The sequence below is a fragment of the Falco biarmicus genome, chromosome Z (assembly GCF_023638135.1).
Source record: "Falco biarmicus isolate bFalBia1 chromosome Z, bFalBia1.pri, whole genome shotgun sequence".
Classification (NCBI taxonomy): domain Eukaryota; kingdom Metazoa; phylum Chordata; class Aves; order Falconiformes; family Falconidae; genus Falco; species Falco biarmicus.
In genome coordinates this window covers 73,107,979-73,127,709 of record NC_079311.1, presented here as the reverse complement: position 1 = coordinate 73,127,709, position 19,731 = coordinate 73,107,979, and the positions used below count along the sequence as shown (strand labels likewise).

The window sequence follows — 19,731 nt, the reverse complement described above, 5'->3', positions numbered from 1 at the left end:
AATTCCTCCTCCCATGAGATACTGAGTTAGTAGAAGTCAGTGAGTTAACGATGGCATAAAGTGAATAGAGAAGACAATCATTCTTCATTTTCTGGTCTTCTCCTGTTTGTCCCGGTTGAGACCCTTGTGCTCCAGCCATCTCAGCACCTGCAGTGTGTTTGAAACACTGCCCAGGGGCTCAGTATTCCAAGCTTTTCTCTTCCGTGGGTGTGACATGAGAGGGATCCTTGAAGAGCCACAAAATGAAAGAAACCATACAACATGGCTTCTTCAAAGGCAAACGCCATTTTGGGTCTATAGTGGAGACACAATCATCAAGGAAAAGGTGGCTGAGGCTTCCATAGGCTTGTTACAATTAATTAGTGTTTATCTAAGGGAAAATTGTTTTTCCTGAGAATAAATGACTCACTCATGAAAACATAAGAAAAGGATGAAGTTGGTGCATCTCTGCAGAGGCATTTTATGCTCAAATTGAACCATTTCTTTGTGGTGTTGTCAGTTCATACCTTGCAGAGCTTCTAAGAGCTGATCACCTCAACAGTGCATTTAACAGTGTTGATTATACATGTGCAACATTTTAAAACAAACAAACACCATACCTGGTGACAGTCTCTCTGTGTCACTGTTGATTAAAAAAATTGCATTAGCAGATGGCTTCATGTGGCTTAGCACATAACATAGCAAAAGGATATGATAGTTTTCAGGACAGAGGAAGTACAGCACAAATACAGTGTACCACTTTCACAAACACAGGATTTTCAAAACTTTGGCAATATCATAAAAATAAGAATGAAGCCTTATATGAAATTAAATAGAAATAAATGGACTTAAGTATTTAGTGTACAATAATTCCTGATGGTGCTTTGCAGAACTGAATTTACTTACAATATTCCATAAAGAGAAAATGCCATTTTACTCAAAGATAGATGCATGAAGGAAATAGATGTTAGATGTATAGAGAAAACAGAGATGCTACTTCAAGGTAAATACTGTCATATCCAATGTCAAGATTCAAGCAGCTTACAGCCATTTATAAAATTATTGTTTTGGCCAAGTTTATTTTTTCAATTACAGTATCAAAGTCAAGAGGCCAGTTTTTTAAGAAGGAAGAAATGGCAGCTGTTTCCCAAAGATGGATTGTTTAGGTGCCTACACATGGATTTGCAAAACAGCCTTAGACTTTTATGACAAGCTCAGTCAGTAAGTTCATTTCATTTATACTGAAGCAGTAGGATCCAGCATAAAATAATTACTTTACAGTTGTGCTTTTAAACAGTAGGATTCAATCTTTTTTTTCTATTCCAAACATCCTTCACACCGAAATCTGCTTTTGACAGTGGCTGGGAATTAGCTGATCCCATTTAACAGTACTAGTAAGCATAACACAATTGCAGCCTGCATTGCCTTTTGCAATTGATTGCTGTTTGATTCTCTTGCAGCTTTTGACTACCAGAGAGAATATCCCCAAACTTAAGATACCTGAAAAACAAGATAAATAACTACTTTCTTCCTAATTCTGTCTATTTTTATTACTTCTTCCATTTGTCACATACTTCGTCTATTAACTTCCACAAATTGGTGATGAGGAGTTTTGTAACAACTCCCGTGTAGGGCATTGAGATACCATGGACACACACACCGTCCTGTGCGACAGCGTGTTAATACACCAAAGTCAGCAGAAATGAAGTAATAAAGCAGTCAAAATAGAGAAGCTTTCAATCTGAGGCATTAGGCAACCACTTTTATCAAGTCTCTATTTTGTAAAGCTTCGGAATTGCAGCCACTCCGAGGAGGTAAGAGAGGAGGATGTGCCACCAGATCAGCATGGCAACAGCACCAGTGCTACTGACCCAGAAAGAAAACGCTCACCTGGGGAGATTTCTTCCAGTCACCTCACACAGTCCTAATCCACGTATCGAACACAAAAAGCAACAAAGCAGCAGCCGATCAGTGCCACCGTAGATGCCGAAATCACCGTGATTGCGCTGCCGGCAATGCTAACCAAGAGCCCCAGGCCAATGCCGAGAATGATCTGGGCCAGCTGGACCATGCAGGTGAGAGCGGCACAGTCAATGCCCTTCCCTCGCCCCTGATCTCCAGTTTGTTCCCCATCCTGCAGCTTCAGGTTCTGCAAATAGGCACAAAACAAACCCCGGTGAAATCAGACAACACTGACAACTCACAGCTCTCAGCCAACACACTGCCACGACCCCCACATGCAGCTTCCTCGTTCCCTTCTGTTTTTCCTGCTTGTCTCGCAGAGGTTATGGAATTTAGAGAGTTTTACAAGTGATAATAAGTTTTCCAATCTTGCCCCCAAAATGCCCCATTTCTCCCATCTGCAATTTTTCCCTGTACCCCCTCTCTCAAGGAAAGAATTGAAACTTGATTGAAAAAAAATAGCCGTTTCCTTGAAGTTCAGGTCTATTTGAGCTCTGACAAACTGACATTTCACAGTACCAGACACGCCATCATGGACAATTTAGCTCAAACTCTCATGGTTGAATGGGAGCCTCAAAGGATGTTAAGATGAGTCATACTATGTGCCACATACATAGAGAGCATAATTCATTATAATGGAGCGCTGTGCTCTGAAGTCATGGCTTAAAGCACCTAAAGGAGTCCAGTACTAACATCTAAATTTAATGCTTTTATTGCTAGGGGAAAAGAAAAAAATCCTGAAAACAAATGTCCAGACTAGGATTCTTCTACGCCATCAAAGGGCATTATTAACTACCGACTATCTGTGTGTCTGCTACGATATACATAGCAGAGCAAAAAAGCTTTATTTATTATATGCAAGCATCTCATACATAAGCACCCTGTGAGGGTGATCGATCACTGGAACAGGTTAAGCAGAGGGGTTGCGTTGTCTCCATCCTTGGAAATACTCAAACCAGACAAAACACATGACCCTGTGTGGCCCTGCTTGAGCAAGGGGGTTGGACTACATGATCTCTGAAGGTCCCTTCTATCTTCAGCTGATCTGTGATTCCCTCCAGGAAGGAACTATTCTGTTTTGCTGGAAAAATACATGACAGTGTACATATTTATTGATCTTCTTGCATAGGCTGTCAAATGAAGAAGGTTGTATTGTAAGAAATCAGATGTTTCCATACTGTAGGCTAGCTGTGCTGCTGTCTTCTGGTATCCAAACACTCTTGGCCCTTAAGATGCTTTTTGCTTTTTGCAAGACCTATCACATTGCCTTTGAGCTGTTACCACACAAAGCTCAGAAGTACTGGAGACAGTCTCTTACTACTCCAGCAGACAAAATTGTGTTTGATCCTAGGGAACAGCAGCATGGAACAGGGACTGAAATAGTTGCATTTTAAAACTCAGCAATGATTTTGGTAGAATGCATAGTGAGGGAAAATGTCTGCTCTTTGTTCTGGAATGATACAGTTCTTTCACCTGAAATACTTCCAATGTTAGACGCAATTTTTTTGGAATTTTATCTATTTTGCTGGGCTATGCCCAGTGTTCTTATGTACCAGTAGTTCTGACCACAAATTATATGAAAGTGTAAATGAACACAATCGTGCATGAGATGTTTCCTTTTTATTTTTTCTATCTGTCTTGTGCATTATGGAAGATTTGAGCTAAACTTAACTCTATTAATATCAGATCTAACACAGAATAATAGATCACTTAACATCTTGCATAGCAAGTACCGTACAGCAAACATGAAATAATTGGTTGCCTTACAAGTAACATTTGAATATATTAGCCTATTAAAGTCCATGCACACTTCAGCAAATTTTATTTCACTTCTGTCTTGGAACAGCTCTGAATCAGAGCTAGACTACAATTCGGTTGGCCCAAGGTTAGGACTGTGATCTCACCCTAAACTGGGTTCATTCCCTGTCTTTTGTTACATCTTTCTAAAACTCTTCATCGTGATCGTTCTCTGTTGGAAGGAACAGAGAAATTAACTGAAAAATTAGGAAACAGATCTATGAAATATTTAACCACATTGAGACATCCTCCTAGGATTCAGTAGAAGAGTTAAGAGTTTTCTTGTATTCATATCCAGATTGTGATGCTTTAAAGTTGTACAGAACAGGAGGACATGTTCTGAAGGACTTGATCTAGCCCTGTGCTGGTCTCCACTATGGTTTTATGCTGGTTTTCAATGGTTCAACATTTCTTTATTAATGTTTTCAAATGTCCTCAGATATAATGAGAACTTTTCCTAAGTCTCTTTCCCAACTCTCCTTCCCAACTCTCCTTAATTCTTCTTGTTTCTAGCTCTCCCACTAACTGAAGATCCTTGAGAGAACTTTTCCATGAAAGAGCTCAACACTTTACAAGACTGAAGATCCTGCTGTGCCCAGTAATGTGATGTAAGGAATGCAAGCTTTTCCAGATTTTCCTTGGAAACAGTATTTATGCTGTGGAGGACCAAAGCCCAGACGTTTAGAGAGATAATGAGAATGTCGTATATAATTTAATACTGAACTATATAAAACTGTACTTTAATTCAATGTCTCTATTAGCTAACAGTTTTTATAACACTTTGCAATTAACTGAAATTTCTATCAGCTTCTACAGTGTGGCTATTAACCTTAGGAATTCACAAGCCAAGCCCTCAGCTAATACAGCTGGAAAGAAGGATGTAAGGAAGGCAGCATCTGAAGGCAACCCAAGTGGAGCCCTGTTATCTGCTCACTGCCTGAACACGTATTGTGAATGGCTTTGTTTCAATTGTGATGATAAATAATTATTTGTCCCAGTGTGGGACTGTTTGGAGATTCTGGAGCTGGGACTTTAACTCTGTCTGTTGGAAACTTTCCATTCCTAACATGTCATCAGAAATAGTTTGAAATTAAAATTAAAAGCTGCTGCCCAGTTCTAATCAGTTTTCTCCAAAAATAGACTAAACAGACCCAGACAGATATAAACTCACCCTTCCCTAGGCATTGAACTCACCTCTTCTTCCCTGTGATACTCTGCAATGAGGTGGAATGGTACTGTGTACAGCGTGCTGGACATGACGCCAAAGAGGGAACACAGAGCCAGAGTGGAAAAGACATTGGGAAACAAGCCAATTAATCCAGTACTCAGTCCAAAAAGTAGGTATCCAATGAAGTAAAGTCCCTTTAATCCTACGTATGGCAAAAGGATTTTCTGCAGGTCTGTGAAAAGAAAGTGAAAATGCTAAAAAGACTAAACCAAAATGGGTCACATTCATCAGGGAGTTCCTTTAGGCAGTTTTATTTTGTAAAATGCAGTGAAAGAGACAATCTTTGGAAGTTGCCTCAAGTTATTCTAGGTATAAACTTGCCAAAGAATACTTGCTCTTGCTGAGGATGGTCTTATTCTGGCATAGCCAACTCCAGAGAAGAAGCAGTTAACAACCATCCTGGAAGAAATGCCCTCTTTGACAACCTCAGTCGATGTTCACTTATAATGCAAATATTTGGCAAGGTGCTACAGCAAGGTCAGTAGTTAAGCTTCAAATGGGAAAAGATTTCTCTTGAGCCTCTTTTAGATGCTCAGTTCAGCCCCCAAAATGCTACTCATCTGAGTTTTTGGATTACAAGTAATTTTTTTTATCCTTGGTAAGAGCTATGGTGAAATCTATCTGGGGAACCGTGCTAGCATATTTACACATAATTTTGGAGAGCAAGGTTCATACTTCTGGCAGGAACTCCTACTGCATTGTGAAAGAGTTATTTTATGAGGAATGCAGACGGGGAAAGGCCATCAGAGGGACCTCCATGAACCTACAGCTACAGCACTGCTAGGTGAAAGAGCATCTCAGAATAATGTCCATGGCATCCATTTTAGTCTGGCATTGAACTCCAGGATGATTTTCAGTGTTCAGGGTCCGTTCACATGCAGAACAATGCCTGCACTCACAAAGTGACCCCTCATCATGTGGTCAGGACCGGTTCCTGTTAAGATACGAGTTTCTAACAATGCTGAGAAAGAATGTAACATTTCTTAATGTTTTAATGTGGAAAAAAATCCCAGTTAATTTGGCATCGCTTTAATTTTTTAAACAATGGCAAATAGTGAACAGTTTAAACACTGTTTCAAACACACAGTGTTGGAGTTCATTCCCGGGTACTTACAAGAATAGACTGATGAAGAAATTGCATTGACACACAGCCCCCAGCATCCCACCTCTACTCCTGTTTTGTAGGTAAGGTACAGCGTGGAGTTATGAGGCGCATAAGGACTACCCTGGTATACAACCTGAAAGAGATCACAGAGATGACAGAAGGCAAGGATGGACTGCATGTCATACAATACCTCCTTCTTACGGGAACAGGGTACCCAACACGGGGCCTCATCCCTGGTAGTCGAAGATAATTAGCATGCAAGAAATCTGTTAAGCATCCTAAGTGCCCTAACCATTCCTTCACAGTTCTCCAAGATTCACACTCATTTATCCCAGATTCTTACATCCCAGGTTCCTCCTCAGTTATTACCCTCTGCCTTTTCCTGGACTGTCCACTCTAACTTGGCTCATTCGCTCTTTTTCCTTTGGGTGTCTCATTTCCCCACTCTCCTCCTCTCTCCACTTCTGCATTCTTACCTTAGCCTTTCTTTCCCTAATTTATCTACAATTAATTTTTTAGTTTTCTTTTTCAGGCTTACCCCAACACTGCCATTTTTCCACCCAGTAATTTTCTTCTTCAGTTCCTTATCTAGGCAAGCAAAACTTTTTCTTTCAGTTGTTCATATATGCTGCGGGAAAAAAAGCCTCCCTCTCTCCTACAGACACACAAAAAGGCAAGAAACTGGGAACATGGAAACCACAGAAGAGAGGAAGTGGCAATGACAGGATTGGTGCCAGGAGCATAATTTTACCCTGGAAGAAAGGAAGCAGACAAGTTCATGTAGGCGAGAATCACTGGCAGGGACATAAGTCTTCTGCCTGGAAATGGCATGGAAAGGGGATCACTCGGTATCACAAAGGCAAATAAATGCTGGCAGAATGGACTCAGGGAAAGGTTTAAAAAAGTATAGCAGGGACAGCCAAGTTCAAGGAGACAAGAGCTTTCAGCTACCAAGTAGCTCACTGTGTGCAAGGAGCTGCAGAACCTGAGGCCAGGGAGGCCGTGGTGCAGGTAGACAGCCTTGTGCCGACAGTGGCTATGCACCAGGGTAAGGCCAGCTGCATCCAGGCAACATCACCATCACTCTAGTTAGGGAACCTGCCCACCTCAGAGCGGCTCCAAAGCCAAAGCAGAGAATGGATGTTTGGAACAGCTCTGAGAGCTTCATTTGGAACAGTTAAATAGACACGAACAGCCTTAGAAATACTAAAAGGTTTTCCCCAAAGATCCAACAGACTGGCTCAGAATGAGGGCCTGAGATCAATTAGCTGTTTTACAAAATTCTTGTTGAGCCATTCAGATACAACTGGCTCTGCCCTCACTGTTATTTCTTCAGGATGAAAACACTGCCTCAGTTTTTTTGGTGGAGGAGGAGATGCTACAAAGAAGAAGCAGCAAGAGCATTTCATGCTATTACCTGTCCCATGAAATCCGTGAAGAAGAGCATGTTGGATAGGAAAGCCATCCATCCAAGGAGGTGGCTCACACACAGATAGCGATAGTGGGATGGCATGCTTAAAAGTGTCTTCAAGAGTGATTTAAGGGTCATCCGCCTTTGATCCTAAAAGCAAGTATTTAACAATAATACTGTATTACTTCCCTGAAGCCAATAAAATAGTTGACAGCAAATGAAGAAGGCCTCAGTATCTTTCCATTACCAAATTTCCAAGGATTTTTGGGTTTAGCTAGGAAGGTTTGCTTGGGTAGTGAATGTCCTTCAACATATATTTGATTTGTAGAGCCACTGGCTAATAAAGTGATCTGAAAGCTTCATAGAGACTCAGGGAGAGCTGGGGTATCAGTACTGATGTAACATTTCTTGCTGTTATAATCAGTAAGATTATTATTTACTTGTAGAATAAATGAAAAAAAAAAAAAGCAAACCACAATCAGAAACGAAACTAATTTCTTTATGGAAACAAACAGCTTTATATTAAAAATTTAAAGCTGCACAGAAAAAATGAAATTCAGAATACTTTCTGAGAATTAAAACGTATCAGCTGTGGAATATGGCATTTCTGAGACTTCATTCCCATTCCCTTCTGTGCTGGAGTTTAGCACACTAGAAAACTTCACCTTTTCTGGCATATCATGAGAATCCCACTATGTACTGTCCTCCTCTCCATGAATCACAGAGTGGTTGAGGTTGGAAGGCACCTCTAGAGGTCATCTAGTCCAAGTCCCCCTACTCAAGCAGGGCCACCTACAGGTGGATGCCCTGGATGATGTCCAGACAGCTTTTGAATATGTCCAAGGATGGAGACTCCACATCTCCGGGCAACCTGTTCCAGCGCTCAGTCACCCTCACAGTGAAAAGTATTTCCTGATGTCCAGAGGAAAACTCCTGTGTTTCAGTTTGTGTCCATTGCCTCTGGTCCTGTCACTGGGGACCAGGGAAAACAGCCTGGCTCTATTGTCTTTGCACCCTCCCTTCAGGTAATTAGATACATTGATGAGAGTCCCCCTACAATTTCTCTTCTCCAGGCTAAACAGTCACAGATTTCTCGGCCTTTCCTCATATGTAAAGTGCTCTGGACCCTTAAGTCATCTTTGTGGCCCTTCACTGGAGTCTGTTGACTGTATCTATGTCTCTCTTCTACTGGGCAGCCCAGAACTGATTGACAGAATCCTTGAATTGTAGAATCATTTAGGTTGGATCATAAAATCCAATTGTTAACTCAGGACAGCCAAGTCCATCACTAAACCATGTCCCTAAGCTCTGCATCTACACATTTTTAAAGCACTTTCAGGGATGGTGATTCCACCACAGCCGCCTTGGCCACCTGGGCACACGGGGGGCTCATGCCCAGCCGGCTGCCGACCAGCCCCCCCAGGCCCTTTCCCCCCAGGCAGTTCCCAGCCCCCTGCCCCCAGCCCGCAGCGCTGCGGGGGCTGGTGTGACCCACGGGCAGGGCCCGGCACTGAGCCTGGTTGACCCTCACACAACTGGCCTGGGCCCATCGCTCCAGCCTGCCCAGACCCCCCTGCAGAGCCTCCTGCCCTCCCGCAGATCAACGCTCCCCCCAGCTGGGGGTCACCTGTGAACTCACTGAGGGGGCACTCGGTCCCCTCACCCAGATCGTTGGTAAAGATATGAAACAGGACTGGCCCCAACACTGGGCCCTGGCCACCAGCTGGATGTAACTCCATTCCCCACCTCTCTCTGGACTCAGCCGGCTCTTGACCCAGCACAGAGCACACCCACCCAAGCCACGAGCAGCCCGTGTCTCCAGGAGAATGCTGTGGGAGATGGTGTCAAAGCCTTTACTAACATCCAGGTAGACAACATCCACAGCCTTTCCCTCATCCACTTGGTGGGTCATCGTCTTGTAGAAGGAGATCAGGTCCATCTGCCTTTCATAACCCCATGCTGGCTGGGCCTGATCCCCTGGTTGTCCTGCATGTGCCACGGGATGGCAGCCAGGATGATCTGCTCCATAACCTTCCCTGGCACCGAGGTCAGGCTGGCAGGCCTGTAGCTGCCTGGATCCTCCTTCCTGCCCTTCTTGTACCTACAAGACTGGTGTCACGTTGGCTGACCTCCAGTCTTCTGAGACCTCCTCACTTAGCCAGCACTGTTGATATATGATGGAGCGTGGCTTGGCCCCACCAGCTCCCTCAGTGCCCTCGGGTGGATCCCATCCAGCCCCACAGACTGGTGTGTCTCAGTGGAGCAGCAGGTCACTGACCGTTTCCTCCTGGACTGTGGGGACTCCATTCTGCTCCTCCTCACCCTGTCTTCCAGCTCAGGGGCTCAGTACCCAGAGGGAAGCTGGGCTTGCTGTGAAAGACTGAGGCAAGAAAGCATTAAGCACCTCAGCCTTTTCCTCATCCTTTGTGGCAGCGTTCCCCCCCGCATCCAATGAAGGATGCAGATTATCCTTGGCCCTCCTTCTGTTTCTACTATAATCATAAAAACTCTTTTTTGTCATCTTTTACAGCAGTGGCCAGCCTAAGTTCTAGCTGGGCTTTCTCCTCTCCACCTTCCCCCTGCATAACCTCACGACACCGCTATAGCCCTCCAGGGTTGCCTGCCCCTTCTTCCAAAGGTGGAAAACTCTGCTTTTTCCCCCTGAGTTCCAGCCAAAGCTCTCTGCTCAGCCAGGCTGGTCTTTCCCCTGGTTTGTCTTTTGGCACATGGGGACAGGCTGCTCCTGAGCCTTTAGGACTTCCTTCTGGAAGACTGCCCAGCCCTCCTGGACCCCTTGGCCCTTCAGAACTGTCTCCCAAGGGGCTCTGTCAACCAGCCTCCTAACCAGGCCAAAGTCGGCCCTCCAAAGTCCAGCCTCTTCCTTGCTTCTCCGAGAATTAAAAACTCAATCATCTCATGATCGCTATGCCCAAGATGTCCTCCAGCCACCACATCACCCACCAGTCCCTCCCTGCCTGTAACCAGCAGACCCAGCAGGACATCTCCCCTGGCTGGCTCACTGACCAGCTGTGTCAGGAAGGTCTCTTCCACACCCTCCAGGAACCTCCCAGACTGTTTCCTCTCTGCTGTGCTGTATTTCCAGCAGACATCTGGCAAGCTGGAAGTCCCCCATGAAGGACTCCCCCCAGTGAGGACTAGCAAATGTGAGACTCCTCCCAGCTGCTTGTAGAACATTTGATCTGCCTCTTCATCCTGGTTGGGTGGTCTATAACAGACTCCCACCAGGATATCCGCCTTGTTGGCCTTCCCCTGATCCTTACCCATAAACATTTGACCTTGTTACCACCATTCAGCTCTAGGCAGTCAAAACGCTCCCTAACATGCAGAGTTATCCCACTGCCTTTCCATCTTTATCCCTTTTGAAGAGTTTGTAGCCATCTGCTGCAGCACTCCAGCCATGCGAGTTATCCCACCATGTTTCTGTGATGGCAACTACGTCATAGCCTTTCTGCTGCATGATGGCTTGGCACTTCCTGCTGCACAATGAAACAGGGAGAGACTGTGATACGTCACAGGAGACACAGCACCACTCAAAAATCCTAGCACCCAGCTAACGTGAGCTCCAGCACCTAAACACCTAACAGCACGGCAGAAATAACTCATTTCAAAATCATGACATTATTGATGCTGGTTAACCAATCTCACTGATGGGGCAAAAGAAAATTTCTCACCACCTTCAGCACCCCACCATGTCTTCCTCCTCCTTGTCTGAGCCTTGTACTTCAAAATTCTCTCTCAATTTCTTTTCCAGTCACATTCATCAGATCACTTCTATCACTTGAATTTTTTTTTAGTACTGTAGGTGTGCTTGCTGTCAGGAATTTGCAACACACAATTCTTACTGCTTTAAAGCTCCTGCATGATTCTTTGCTTTTAAAGAGAAGAAGATATTACTTTATCTGTGCATGATGGAACACTTCCGATTTTCTCTAGTGATGTGTGGAGGCAACAGTGCTGGGAGAGATGATAAAGGAAGCTGTATGGTCATGAAATGTGGAAGAACTGTAAAAGTTATGTTCATTATTGGAAAGCTGAATTTTGTCTTCAATTTGCTGTTAAGATAATGACATTTTTTAGTTCCTTCTCTCAGTGTTCTACTCACTTTTCACAATTCTGCTTTCCTTTGAACTAGGTTATGTTCAAGCTACTCTATGAATAATCACCATGTATAAAGTTGGAAAATACTTTGCTCCAGTGGGCGAATTTTAATCCTCACAGGAATGCCAAAATTGAAGTTGCTGACTTTCACCTTGAACTGCATATTGTCCAAATCCCTTGGAATTTCTCTGGGTATCACTTTCTCTTTTAAACAAGGTAAGCATTCTCTTCTTCCACAGTTAAAAAAACAAAACCAAGAATTCCATGTTGACTCATTAGAGTTATTTCAAAGATAATTACTATCATTTCAAATGGCATTTATTTTGTTCAACTCTTCCACATAGTTCTTTAAAACAGCCTTTCCAATTAAAGGGTTAATGTAAGGTTGGAACTAAAAAGAAAACTGCTATAATTACAAACAATAATTTGACAGCTAGATAGAAATTCTTGCTTTGTATTTAGAGATTTTAAAGAGTGGAAATGGAAAAGTTTAACACACACATTCAATACACACCAACACACAAACCCCACAGGGATTTAAATGACATGCTGAAGTTTGGCTCCATTTAAGTGCCTTATCCTTCAAAAGCTCACAATACACATTTTCTCTATAGAATCACTACAACTAGTGATTCATAAGGATACAGAGGCACCAATGTGACTTGGGTTTTATGGCAGTAGATCCTGAGTAATTTGGCACCATACTAAAGAACAAAAAATGAATCACTTCGGATGTTGGTTCATACTGTAACAGATCAAATCTCATTAATAATCATGGAAGCTATTAGCACGCAAGAGCACAGTCCTGAATTTAGAAGATATAAGGCCATGATGCCTGCAGGGGTGAAAAAAAAAAAAAGGAGACACAGAAAAACAGGAAGCCAAACCATTTCTTCAAGGAAGCAATTATAGTAATGAATGAACTCAGAAAACATGAGCCACAACAGACATACCATCAAGTCAGTGAGTGTCTAGAATTTATACACAGCCAGATACATCAAAGAAACATGAGACAGATCAAAGCACTGTATGCCTCTGACAGGCTGTCCAGTGAAAAATATAGAGAGGAGGGCAATGGCAGAAGCTTGCCCACAGCAGACACCAGAGCTTCACCCTCACGTGTCAGACATTACAAATTCAGCAGAATTAGCTCTTCTGTTCCCCTCGCTTTCACTGCATCTGCTCTCTCTTCTTTATTTACCATCCTTTCTTTGGAGCATACATGGGCCAAGCAGTCAATGACACTCAGCATATCTGACAATTTGGAGGATGCTCACAGTTAATAGTGCTGGTGAAGGATGCTGGATGCTCAAGCTGGCCTACAGTGGGGAAATAGGGACAGCATCTCAGACAGCTAGCCAAATTCTCCCAGCAAACTGTTGCTTTGCTGTCTGCCCCTCTCCGTGTTTGTCTGGCATTCTCATCAGGCAGTGTTCATCTTTCATGTTACCTTTGTGTTGCATTTGGTGTAATATATATGTAAAAAACAAAAATATTTTCTTTGGGTTAGGAATACCCAGTGCTATTATAATACACATGATAAATAGTAAAAAGATAATATATCCTTTTTATTTGTAGCTTAAACATGAGCTTAGGTTTCCAACCACCTGCACATTCTCAGTATTTTTATCCGATTAATCAAGAAACTGTATCAGGAATAGGCATACAAGATGCCAAGAGACAAGAAATGAAATTAAAACAAGCAACTATTTCATCACTTATTGTTATACTAGGAGCCAAATATATACATTAGCCTTTGTTTACCTATGGTACCATTAGACTGCAGTGAGGATTCCTAGCAATAAAAGTCAGCAACAAAACAGTAAAAACTGTCTGTTCCCAAGACCTTTCTAGAAATGTGCTCTCCAGATATTTTTCAAGCAGATTCACCTTTTCCTAGCTGCCTTAGATTGAAGCCAATCTCTCGTGAAAATGCTGCAGAAACAGTGATGATTCCAAAGTATTCGCTATTCCCTCCCACTATTCCTATTCCCAAAGTTCTGCCAAAGGCACAGCTACATCACTTCAAAATGAAACTAAAACTCCAGAAACGAGGTAGCATTGCTGTAGAAGTAGCAATTTTAAACACATCAGTACAGTCAACAAATCCTCAATGAAATGCGGAGCAACACCAAACCCAAATGTTAGACCAGGGAACAAACACTTCATATGTATTACGTATGAAAGTTGTGGACTTTCAGTGGGAGTTTCAGATTTATATCAAAGATTAATGGTGTCTAGTCCTTGTCCACAACTTAGTGTTAATTCTATCAGGACTAAAGAACAAAGTAGGTTGTCTCAACAAAGTTCACATGAGGAGGATATCAAAAGACTGACATAGAGCAGAAACATGAACCTGGTTCTCCCTCATTCCTGCCAACTGTTCCAAGCACCAGGACTAGTCTGTCTCATTCCTCTCACTGGAAACACTGTATAAATAAAATAAAAGGTAGCAGGCTTTCTCCTGACCCTGTATCATGGTGGAAGGTTCTTTTTTTTGTGTGTGTGAAAGGGTCCATTCCAAATAGTCACTGTTAGCTAAATGAAGGGTCTCCAAGGATGCAATGATATGGCTTACAAAACCGCCTCTGCACTTACCTCTGTACATGCTGTAACAGTGCAGTTCCCTGGTTTAGCTGCAGCCTTTATTTCAGTACATGTTGATTTTAAGTAACCATTCTTGATTTCCTCCTCTATGGAGCTATATTTATAGGATTCGGTCACTTCCAACAAGAACTTTGTCTCTTCGTTTTCATCTCTGAGAGGGACTTCAGGAATACTGCGCAGATGTAATGTAAGGCAGATTAGGAAAACCAAGGCTGCAAAGAAGAAAATCACCTGGAATTCTGACTGCAAGGAGTATCCTAGTACAGTTTGACCCCAGTCCACAGCACCCGTCAGGTAACCCAGGGCTCCTCCCAAACCTATGGGGGTAGGAAAAAAGGAGAAAAAAGATCTACTGGCATCGATAAAATAAACAAACAGCACACTATAAACCTCAGCATGTGATCCCCTCTAGAAGCAACTGAATAATCACTCTTCAGATAATTAACCACAAGAAATAGGAATACTGAGCTAATTGCATACATGAGCAGTCACCAAAATATCTCTTGAAAAATCTTCTCAACAGAGCTCTCCAAAAAACACCTGAACATATAGCAACATGGGCCTCCGTCTCTTTTCTTGACTCATTGAAGCTTTATTTTCTTTGAAATGGTGAGTCATACAAAATAAAATTGTACTGAAATTTATGGCTTTTTTAAAACTTCACAGAACAAGCAAACATTTTTAAATTATGTTGAAACTATCTATAGTTTAGACTTTGTAAAATGTATTTTATATATCTGACTAAACAGAAATACTGTCTCCATGTGAAATTCTTAAAAAAGCAAATAAACACATTTGGGTTTAGTTATCAAAATCCAAGCACCTTGCCATTCAGAAACCAAAAAGGACCAAGTACAAATGTGTAATTCTGTTTACTGATTTTCTCAGAAAAGTTAGAATAAAAGGTAAGATGAGAATGGTATCTTGCATCTTGAAGTTAATAAAAGCAGTGTTCAGTCCTATTTTTTTACAATTTCTTCTTTTTGTTACTAGTGCACACCACTTCAGAAGCACAAGAAGTGCACACTGTTATGTACAGTACAGAGCTCTGGTAAGGGAAGCAGCTTTGTGGGGTCCTGACACCTTGTTAGCCAGGCGGCTCTGCAGGACGTGGGAGTTCAGCAGGACAGAGGCATTTGAAGGACTTGGAAGTATTTCTGCTCTTCTGCTTAGGAGAACCAAAGACAATGTGCGGCAGAACCATTCTAACAAAAAGTAACATCAGTAACAGGACCTACATTTGCTTCACTTACAAAACATGGGATTTTGATTTCATTCTGGGCTTTCTGTACTTTTTTCCCTCTTAGGTCTGATTATGTCCCTCCCTCATTGTGTCCTACTGCATTTTACAGGGGACTATATCCTTGCTTGTTCGCATGAAAAACAATCAAAGCTGTTAATAACTTTTTGAAGAAAACCTACACTAAATATTTGTACAGGGTGAATATTTGATGTTCGAGGTTGTCTTTGTATACTGTTTTGATAAAAAGCAATCACGATACTGGCATGCAGTCTGAGTGTTGCATGTTGGATACATGTACTCTTCTCTCCACTTGTCTCCAGTGGCTGTTCAGTTTTGTAACTGCAAAGCTATCAAGTTTCATTTTCAAACCTTAAACTGAAGACAAACTGGGGAGCAAAATCTTGGAGGTATTTAGTACAGAAAGAAGGAAGTCAGGGAAACAGTACCTAAAACAGGAGTTAGAAAAAAAATGGGAGGATTGCTGTCTATGTCTAATAGGGGTAGAGCAAGGAATGATAAAAGTAAATTGTACAGAATGGACATTAAGATTAGATTTTAGGGGAAACTGTCTAACAACAAGGCCAGTGAAGTGCTGGAACACACTGCCTTGGCAGGGCTGCAGAACCCCTGTCAAGGGATGATTTCAAGAACAGGCTAGGCAACTGCCCATCAGGAAGAGTTAAGATACTGATGATCTTGCTATAGAGGGCACAGGGTGCTGGATCAAGTACTGCAATTTGTTCCAGTCTTTTTGACAAGATTTGTTCCACGTCCCTTTTCACAGCTAAATCTGTGGCTCCAAATTTGGAAATCAAACCTTTTTAGTATCATACAAGGAGAAACTGCAAGGAGTTCTGCTGAAGGTAACAATATACAGAGACTCACTCCCCTCTCTGTCCATAAAAGTGATTGTTAAAAATTTTATCTGTCAGTTTCTAATGGATAATAATGATTTCATTCCCATGTGGCTTTCAGGCTCCCTTTTAATCTGTGTTCCTGGACACAGCTGTTCATGTATCCAAAATCAGATGTTGTCAATAGCTACTACACCTCACTCCTCGGCTGGAGTAACTGCCGCTGAAGCTACACGCCTCTGCTCTCAGTACAGCTCTGTAGCCACAAAAATATGCATCAACACAGACTGCATGACGTCTGATCCAGTCTGGTCTTTGTCTAGTCCTTTCACAGCGACTTCTCCCAGACAGAGATGGAAGCTCCTCCCAGTTCACATTACAGCTACGCAGCCTTATCTGTCTTCCCTGTGCATTTTCTCAGCAGAGGGCTCATGTAGTGCAGAAGGTTTCCTTCTGCAACTCAGCAACATTTCAAACATGTATAAAGGCAAACAAAGCGCTTCATTTGCCAGAACCTGGACTGAACCACTTGGACTTATTTTTGGAAGCTGTGAAGTTCTGAATTTTGCGCAAAACTACTTCTAGACAGGAAGGCAGCCCATACTGGAGTACGGCTGAAGAATGGGAATCAACTCTTCTGGTTTGTGCAGCTCTTGCTCTATGTCAAAATGTAATTTTTAGTGTGCTATGGCAAGGAAACAAGTTATATCTCTTAATTTTTACTTCCCAAAAACTTGAAAAAAAACCCAGAACATGCTGAATAAACACTACTTCACTTTTTTATATGATTAATTGCTCTTAGTTAAATCATGACTATGTTGCTGTAAATGCCTGCAGCCTTCTGCAGCAGAATCCTTCTAGCAGCAATCACAAGTTGCTGTTCTCTGGAGTAGTGAAAACCCAGCAACAAAAGACTCGTGACTGAAGCGCCAGATCAGATGATCAGTTCATTCAAGATTAGAAACACAGTGAGGATAAAACCCATGCAATTACCTTCCCCTCCTTCCAGAGGTACGGCGGAAAAGAAGGGATCTGAGTACCTGTAAAGAGGGCGTGGTAATGCAGACCCTTCTCCTTATCCTGATGGGAGCAGACATCAAATAAATATGCTTTGATGGGGCCATCAATAAAATCAGCTGCAAAATCAAAAAGCACTACTCCCAGCATGGTAATGACTATTGCCCATGTCCGCTGCTTGTCTCTCTCCCCGTTGAAAGCTACAAAAAGAAAAACACCCTCATTCTGACAGCCACATTGCCATGTCCTGCATAACTGCATATTATCTTTCTTGATACGTCTAAATCTAAACAATGCTTAGTTAGGTGAGAGAAAGCAGTGATACCAGAATCACATCAGAGAAGTGGGATAACCGAATCGGTGTAGTGCTGAGCTCTGCTAGGCTGACTTACTGTCTTGACTCAGCACAAGCTCAGGGTACTCCAAGCTCCACAATCAAGAGCATCACTAGCCTTAATCTACTCCTTCGCACCTCCATGGCACGCTCTGGCAGCCAAACACACATGCATTTTGTAGCATTTTTTTTGTTTTATTCTATTTATCCCACTCTCACTTTGTTTTAAATAATCAAGGCTTGACTGTAACATCTTTTTTGGGGGGCAAATGAATACAAGTACAGTCAACACCAATGATATCCAGGAAGAGAGAGGAGAATAAATCAATCCATAAAAACACATGCTTCCCCCCTCTGCCAAGCCATAATGACAGCAACAACTTTCCATCAAGATTTTGTGAAGTTACAACTCAAGCTGAACTCTAACAGTGTCTAGGGATGTCACACCTATTTGATTTCTCACATTCCAGGTGCAACACGGTTTCCAAGGAGTTGCAGATTTCTCTTATTTACCAGCATGACACAGCCCTGAGTCAAGCCTGCGCTGCAATAATTAACACTAACCCATCTAAAATAGATACTCTGTTTGGAAGCATATTACATCACAAAACCAATGTTGATCATTTAACTTAACAAGGTAGATTTTAGTTTGCAAAAACTTCTCTGGGCCTAATCAGTGCTTTATTTGTATGAACTGATCAGGAACCCACATCAACACACAACATACTGTAATCACATGCACAAACTACAGAACACAATGTACAGGGTACATAACATGCAGTGTTGGGATTGAACATATATGCAGATTTCAGTGTTCCCCAGCTCCTTCAATGCAGCTGAGTAACACAATACCCAATTTTAAGTCCATTTTAGCAGAGGGAAAAAGGGAGCCCTCTTTTCTCTCTGATTCAAAAGGCTAGGATGAGTTTTGTCTGTCAGCACAGCGCATGCCCCTCACTCACCTGAGATTATCACGTCCCCATTGAGGTACAAAGCCATGCCCAACAGCATTATGATGCCCAGACCCAGAATGTAAGGTCGCCTCCTGCCCCAGCTACAGGTGCAGTGATCACTGGCTGAACCTACCACAGGCTGCAGCATGAAGCCCAGGATAGGGCTGATGAGCCACACCAGGCTGTAGAGGTTCTTGGGCAGCCCTACACTGAGCAGCACCGGCGTGACAAAGGCGGCCTCCACGGCATAGCAGAACTCCCGGCCAAACATCACCATGCTGTGCATGACCAGCCTTCCCACCGATCGCTTCCTTGGCACCACCGCTCCAGCCGTCAGCACAGATCGCAGCAGAGCCTCCTCCTTCTCCCTGGTGCTGTCCATGTCAGCCTTGGCCACCTCAGAAGTGGGTGGAAGAGCCCTGTGGAAACTCTTTCGTTAAGGTCAGCGCTCTGGCTAAGCGCAGCGCTCTGGCCAGCCGGTGCTGCCTGCTCGGGCTGACATGGAGCCCAGATCATATGCTGGGTGGGATCGGTCTGCGCTGGGGGAGGGACTCACATACTTTCATGGCTCTGCGATCACAAGTTATGCAAGGAAGGGGGCAGGGAAGCGTGTGTTAACATCAGCAGGTCTGAGCTCTTGGGCGTCTGCAAAGCTCCCAACTATCCACAGCTAAAGAATTACTGTTTAAGCACAAAACACACATATAACGAGAACATATATCACACGGGCAAGATGCATGACTAGCCAGACACAAAGCTATTCCTTTTGCTGCCGTAAGACAGCGGTACTACCATGAATCCAGAGCCCTCATCTTTCCATTCAGCAAACATGAGCAGCAGAGTGCCAATTTGTCGTTGATGAAACATAGGGGAAAAATCTATATAATGTATCTGGAAAAGGATTTCAATGCACTCCATGAAGGTAAGTGAACCTACCTATTTCCTTAGGGTAATTTCCTAGTAGCACATAAAGAGCTTGACAGAAATCTTCCAAACAGCAGCTAGTATTTTTCTCTACCTGCTGTGTGCCACCCTCAATGCAACTGATTAGTTTCTTGGTTTCTGAAAAATAAAGGATCTCAGGATCACTTAGGTGTTTTTTAAAGTCTTACCTGCCAAGAG

General features: G+C 42.9%; 1 protein-coding gene across 1 annotated transcript; it reads right to left on the bottom strand.

Moving 5' to 3' along the window:
• Positions 1–858: 858 nt before the first annotated feature.
• SLC45A2 (solute carrier family 45 member 2) lies at positions 859–19,247 on the bottom strand. Its single transcript, XM_056325698.1, has 7 exons — positions 18,619–19,247; positions 17,346–17,522; positions 14,200–14,525; positions 7,489–7,632; positions 6,081–6,204; positions 4,933–5,138; positions 859–2,128 (listed from the first exon to the last, which is right to left on the bottom strand). The coding sequence occupies exons 1-7, from the start codon at positions 18,989–18,991 to the stop codon at positions 1,904–1,906; spliced, it is 1,575 nt and encodes a 524-aa protein (XP_056181673.1). The 5' UTR covers positions 18,992–19,247; the 3' UTR covers positions 859–1,903.
• Positions 19,248–19,731: the final 484 nt, after the last annotated feature.